This window comes from Chaetodon trifascialis, chromosome 23 (genome assembly GCF_039877785.1).
Source record: "Chaetodon trifascialis isolate fChaTrf1 chromosome 23, fChaTrf1.hap1, whole genome shotgun sequence".
In the NCBI taxonomy this organism is placed as follows: Eukaryota; Metazoa; Chordata; class Actinopteri; order Chaetodontiformes; family Chaetodontidae; genus Chaetodon; species Chaetodon trifascialis.
In genome coordinates, this window is record NC_092078.1 from 4,149,881 (window position 1) to 4,156,663 (window position 6,783).

The following is a 6,783-nucleotide window of genomic DNA, read 5'->3' on the forward strand; positions in this document are numbered from 1 at the left end:
GGACAGTAGTGGCATTCATGTGTGAATATTTGAAAATTAAAATGAAAAAAAAAAAAAAGAGAAAGGAAATGAAAAATTAAGTACACCTGGCCCAATTAGGTCTCGTTTCAAAGGAAGTTACCTTGAAGGGCATTTAAGGCCGATGTGACGCGCACATACACAAAGCCACATGCCTCCACACATCATCACAGGGATGACGCATACACACTTAAGGACATACCTAATGAGTGCTCAAACACTCTTGGAATCAGTGCATGCAATTTTTCAGCTGATTAACCCTGCAGGCCTGCGAAATGAGTTGCACTACCCTGCCAGGTTAATAGTGTGTGTGTGTGTGTGTGTGTGTGTGTGTGTGTGTGTGTGTGTGTGTGTGTGTGTGTGTGTGTGTGTGTCCTCTGAGGAGCTCTATGGAAAATGACAGGGCTGGAAATAAAACCAGATTTCCCAGTCTTTCAGGTTAGTTTAAAGCTTTAGATTAAAACATGGATCAAACGACAAAGCATTCTGTTAAGGATTTGCTCGCACTGAGATTTAGCACCAATTCTTGGACTCAATCAGGTGGACAGAAACACAACTCCACATGATTGGTGATGTTGTTCTGTAACTGCTGGATTGCCTCATGTCACTGCTGTGTTTACGCCATGTTTATACTGCCCCCAAGTAGCTAAAAAAAATCAGTTATTGTAGCTTTACCCCACATCCAATCCTGGACTTGTACTGGGTTGGGAACCACATCTTATGCAGTCAAGCGGATCCGGGTCAGTGGTCTGTTTAACATTATGAAAACAATGCCAGTGTTTACAGAATTTAGACAAAACTACAAAGCTGAATCTAAATGAGTGACTACAGCTGAAACGAGTGCATTAGCCATGCTGTTCAAATCAGCAAGAGACGGCCAACAGAAAATCTGGATTTGTTTTCACCAACTTTCTTAGCCCGGAGAATGGATTCTGCATCACAGCCAAGCACGGGGCAGAGGGTCTGTGCCTTGTTTTTTTTTTAATGGAAAATCTTAATCTGTGAAGTAACCAGTAACCATAGTGGTCCTTTCATTCAGGCATTCATTGGGTGGCCTTAAAACACTTTAAATGAACGCTGATGCTGCTCCCTTTCTGCTGAAAGTTTAAGGAAGGCAAAAACAAAAAACAATGTCTATTTTATATTTATTGTTAAACCTGCCTGGAAAGAAAAGCATTTGAATCAAGGTGTATTGCAGATTATACAGTTATTATAGTGTATCCCAACCCAACCGTCTGTTGTATATTAAATTATTCTTTTCAATATAGTACTGATTTTAAACATTTGTCAAATCAACATAAAATTTGACGAGTAGCTCAACACCACACTGAATACTGTTGTACTGTTGTATTCCAGTGATTTAACTTTGCTACAGTGATGTACAGCTGTAGTCCAGGACATTACTGTTTGGCTTGCTTACAGGTAGGACACATGGCGGTCCATGTCCAGGTGAAACAGGCATGAAACTTTCCATCAGAGGTGGTACTGAGACACTGCTTTCAAGCATGGTGTTGACTTACTCTTCTTAAATACAATGCTCATTAAAAACCCAGTGATTGATACACAGAGGCACGGAAACCTTTAACTGTAAATTGCGTCACTTTCATGTTATGCGTTACCAACCAGGACATAGAGTGAAAGAAGTAGAACACAGAGTGAGATGAAGTGAGTGAAGTAGGAGAAGTGGATCACACTATCACCTCCACAAAATACACTCTCACAATCGCGAGTGACAATGGGAGGTGTCGTTGGAGTTGGCCGGGTAGTAGTTGTGGTGGTTGTTCGAGGAAGACAGGTATAGTTGGCGTCACTGTCCTCTCCTGAGGAAATGATGCTAACAAAGCCTGGTTGCATGCTGCCGGTGATGTTGCTGATCCATTCCTGGTACTGGGATACACGAGCGTAAACTCCAGGGAAGTCAGGCAGGGCACAGCCTTCACCCCAACTCACAACCCCAATCTGGACCCAGGCAAAACCTTCTTTGGTCACCATTGGCCCCCCTGAGTCTCCCTGTGGAAACAAATTGATGATAATTGTTGGGATAGGAGGTCTTTTTAGAGGAGGAGGACCTCTTTCTGAATCATCCACGCGAAGCATAAATCCTGCAGTGCTATTTGGTAACTGTTAGTTTGAGCTCCTTTGGATGGATATCCACGTTTAGCCTAGCTTAGCACAAAGACTGGAAGCGCCAGGAAATGGTTGGTCCCCATCAAAAAGAAAAAAAGAGCCTATTGATCTTCTCGTCTTGTCAGTGGTTCGATTAACAAAACCGCCGACAAGATTTATTGAATACCTATAAAAACAAAAACTAGACAAAAGTATAGTTTCCTCTAATAAAAACTAAACGACTGGAGCTGCAGCGATTAGTTAAATAATTAACAATCAGTATCAGTAGAAAAATATTCAGCTATTAGCTATCTAATAAGCATCTTTTCGAGTAACGTGATGCCACCGCTAGGAATTTTAGCAGTTTTTGCAACACAGAACCGGCAACAAAACAAGTGAAGTCTGACTAAAACTAATCTAAAACTGTTCCAATGTTTCAGGTAGACAAAAACAAGCTAGTAAAGATGTGCATCATCTACAGCTCGTTGATGTAATTTTGCACATTTCTGGTATATAAATTAAGATTTTTCTTTTTTGGTGTCTTTGGCAGGAGTCAACAAGGCATTGCTTAACAAATACTCACCTGACATGAATCCTTCCCTCCATCTGTGAACCCAGCACAGATCATGTTCTCTGTGATTCCACTATAGGAACAATTGCACTCGTTGTTTCCCACTACTGGTACGTTCACCTCCTGAAGGATGTTGGGAAAGCTACCTAATTGGAGATATTTCAACAGTAACATTCAGATCGGCATGGAAACAAAAACACACAAACAAAAAAAGGCAAGAAAATTAACAGGAGGCACAGCTAAGAGATGCCGCATCATGGCACATCTAGGCTCTGATGATGTTATGTAGCTTACCATTACCAGTCGCACCCCAACCAGTGATCCAGCTGCTTGTCCCGGTGTGGAACGTGCTGTTTTCAGAGGCTAAGCAGACTGGAAAAACGTAGTCTGTAAAATTCACGGGGGCCGACAGCTTCAGAAGGCATATGTCGTTGTCGAAGGTGAAGGAATTGTACTCAGGATGGCAAATGATCTCATCAACTGCCCGTGACACTTCATTGGGGTTTGGACCGGTCAGGCTGTGGAGGCCCATACGAGCCACTACATTGTCACCACTTTTTCAACACAAAGAAAAAAACAAAATTTATGAATGAGCGACTGTTCATACCCCCATTTTCACCTGGTACTAACATCTGTGTGTAGATAGCTTACATCTATCTGGATCTGGATATCTGGATAATGAATCTGATCCACTGGCCTTTGCATTTACACCTAGTACTGTAAGTGTTGTCTTGCTTTTGTTGCAATTGTGATCGGGTCTTAACATTCAACAATGATGCCTTACGGTGATACGCAGTGAGCAGCTGTCAGCACCCACTCGCTGGTAATTATGGACCCCCCACAGAAGGAACCAAAGAACGGATCGTCTAGACTGACTTGCCAGGGCCAACTTCCCGGAGCCACATTTTGACCTCCGACAATTCTGGCATTATTTAAAGCCAGGCCACATTCTGATGGAAGAGACGAGAGTTAAACATGGATTATAGGCAACAAAAACTACCACCTTTAAAGTCCTTGTGTTGACTTTTAAAATTTTTAGTTTTTCTTTGTCACAGCAATCGCAATCTACAGAACCCCCTTTCTTTAATAGTGCAAAGTATCTCTCGATAAATTGTTTTGTTCTGGAAGGTCCCTCCAGCTTTGCCTGTACAGAAGCCTCCAGCAGACTATATACTTCAGCGACTGTGCAGGGACAAGCTGTCCACTCAGCTAGTGGCGGCATGGATTCTGCTCAGATGGATTGATGCTCTTCCGTCACTCCGGACTTTGCGGTTTTGCTTTGCTGTTCCAACCGGCTAAAATCAGTCTGGATGCTATTTTCTGCAAAATTTCTGTTTTGTTTAAAGGCCAAGTTAGATATATTGGTAGTTTCAGTAAAAGCTTGGTGTCCCAGTTGGAACTGGAACAGTGATGCATCCATACGGTGGAAACTGGTAATGAAGGTAACTCCATATGAGATGGATGCAGCGTTAACTATGTTTATTAACATTAACATTAACAAATTAACTATGTTCTTTCTGGTGAGGACAGTCTCTACAAAGCCCAATCAGAGCACACCTTGCACCTTTCATTTTTCTGTATGAATATTAAAATATGCGTTTGGCATGTTTTGATTTTTAGAAAACAGGTGTGCTACATCATGCATTGTGGAGTTTGTCAGTTTTATGATCTTATTGTATCCCAACCACTTCACAACTTCACAATCACACATTTACTCTGTGGAGCACTTCCTTGTTGCTGAACCGCATGACGCTACTTCTTGCCATTGTGTTTTCTGTAAAGCTAAAAGGAGGAAATGAAACTTGAACAACTTGTAAGGTTGGATGCTTACCTTGCAGCATAGAATGACAGCCTGCAATCAGAACCCAAAAAAAGAAAAAACTTTGAGCAAACCTGTTCAGAGTGAAGCAGGTGATGACACATTTCATACCACATACCAAAAACATACGGAATACGTGAAAGTTTAACTGTGGTCTGAAACAGTGTTTCCCAACCACTGTGCCGTGGCACATAAGTGTGCTGTGGAAGATTATCCAATTTCACATCTTCCTGTGTGTCCTTGTCCAATGCCTGCAAGAAAATCAGCTTTGTGTTCAACTAAACAGGCCCAGGTTTCACACTGAGTAGGTAAATTGAGACTAGATTTTCATTATATTTCAATAAATATACTTTTTGTGACATTATTGTTTGGTGGTGTGCCTTGTGATTTTTCTAATGTAAAATGTGCGCCGTGGCTCAAAAAGGTTGGGAAACACTGGTCTAAAATACCAAAGAAACCTAAAAAGCAGAATTTTGCCAAACCCCTTTTTATAAAAACTTTTTAACGCCCAAGTCTTTGTCCTTTATTGTTCAAATAACAACTATTAGAGCATGACATGTCAGTTATCTCTAAGGACAAAAGGAACAGTTTAGCCTTTTAACACCTGCTGCAGTTTTTGCCTTTGTGCCTAAATTGTTGAGAAACTGTTGGGCTCTCAGACTGCTTTGAGGTCCAGGAGACACCAACTTGTAACAGCCATGTTATTGTACCTTGGTTATTTTTATGACAGGGAGTTTTCACCATATTTGGCTATTCATTAACATTCTGCCTTGTGCTATGGAAAGGCTTCATTTTGCTGCCCCATAAACCTGTGAAACAGCGAGAGGGTTAAAGAAAAAAATCTGAATTATTTGGCTCTGAATGGGTTTCCATTTGCAAAAGATTGTTAATTGCTCTCTGTAATGTGAACTTTAGAATAATCAAAATGGTTTAAAGAACCTGCGTTGGTGTTATTGCTTATGGTGATGCTTCATATTCCTAAGATATGTACAGCCAAAAGTCAATTTTTAAACTTCAAAGTCAATAAACCATAATCATTGATGGAGTAAAACAATTCTGAATGTACAAATATGAGCAAAATATTTCTCTGGAGAAGTTATTTAAAATATGTATATTTAGCGGTTTTTGATAGTGTCTGTATTTGTACTTTTACATATCACGATTTCATTTTCTAGATTATCTTAACATGCTTCAGATTCCTAAAATCTGTGCAACCTAAGATACAAGGCTTTTTTTCTTTCTTTAATTACATCATAAAAGTCAGCCATTTGGATGAAATATTCGCTCTGTAATTTGAAATTAAAGCTCAGCCCACATTTTTTATTATTTTGACACACCTCAGGAGGACTGATATAGAAAAGGTGTTCATCCCTTTGAAGAACATCGTTGCCTGCAGCGTCAGCGGCTGTTGTAATATTTTCATATCTGAATGGTTACAGGCAGGTTGCCAGATGGGATCATTCGCAGTAACCAGACGGGAAAGTGTCACTTAAGAGGAGCCTTTAAAAACTATTTTGTACTCATGAAGTTTTCACCTCAAGTGCCCTCACATGAATTTAAGCAAAGTAGCTCGACAGTCTTTGTGCTTCTTCAACCCATGATATATATAATTATATATATATAATTTCAAAGAAAAGTCAAAGTGTCTGTCTTACCTTTGGACAAGACAGTGATCATCACTGTTAAACCACACAGAGCCCTGCAGACATCCATTTTCACTGTACTTCCTCCACTCAGCCCTCACCTTTATACCTTATTTTTATGGTTAGCTCCACCCACACTGTCACACATTCCATAAACCATCATCATATTGTTTTTACCTATACTGATCAAGCTCACTTGCCTTGTGCTGATCTGTGCAGTGCTTTATTGCTGTATTCCTTCCTTTTAAAGTCAGTGTTTCAATGAAAAGTCTGAATCAGGCATTTGAAAAATGTGCCTAAAGCTGCTATGAAGTGTCGGCTCTGGTGTTATGAGCTGGCCTTGGATTTACTCTAAATGCTTTTGTTACCACATCTCATCGTATATGTGTGTTTTCTGTGAGATTACAGTGTCAAGGCCACAGTTATGGGCTGATATCATAACAGTTTATCCATTGCTGACGGCATGGTGACCTCAAACTTCTCAATCAAATTACAATGACTGTGAAAATTGTTTAAAAAAAAGGAAAAAAAAAAAAGAAAATTTACACATCTGCAGATTTTGGTACTAATAAACAACCATTTGATCATTCTCTTACAGTGCCCTCTGAGAAAGACTCATAACTGCA

General features: G+C 40.2%; 1 protein-coding gene across 1 annotated transcript; it reads right to left on the reverse strand.

Annotated features, from left to right (window-relative positions):
• Nucleotides 1–1,455: 1,455 nt before the first annotated feature.
• LOC139351342 (trypsin-like) lies at nt 1,456–6,238 on the reverse strand. The gene is made up of 6 exons (XM_070993185.1): nt 6,170–6,238; nt 4,527–4,547; nt 3,480–3,645; nt 2,990–3,249; nt 2,708–2,841; nt 1,456–2,028 (listed from the first exon to the last, which is right to left on the reverse strand). The coding sequence occupies exons 1-6, from the start codon at nt 6,225–6,227 to the stop codon at nt 1,627–1,629; spliced, it is 1,041 nt and encodes a 346-aa protein (XP_070849286.1). The 5' UTR covers nt 6,228–6,238; the 3' UTR covers nt 1,456–1,626.
• Between the last annotated feature and the right edge of the window lie 545 nt (nt 6,239–6,783).

Bases quoted from the DNA above. Each gene is read 5' to 3' on its own strand.
- LOC139351342 (XM_070993185.1), bottom strand. From the start codon at position 6,227: ATGGATGTCTGCAGGGCTCTGTGTGGTTTAACAGTGATGATCACTGTC. The intron at 3,646-4,526 runs GTAAGCATCCAA...CTCTTCCATCAG, and splicing joins CTGTCATTCTATGCTGCAAG to AATGTGGCCTGGCTTTAAAT. The intron at 2,029-2,707 runs GTGAGTATTTGT...TTGTTTCCACAG, and splicing joins GAGGGAAGGATTCATGTCAG to GGAGACTCAGGGGGGCCAAT.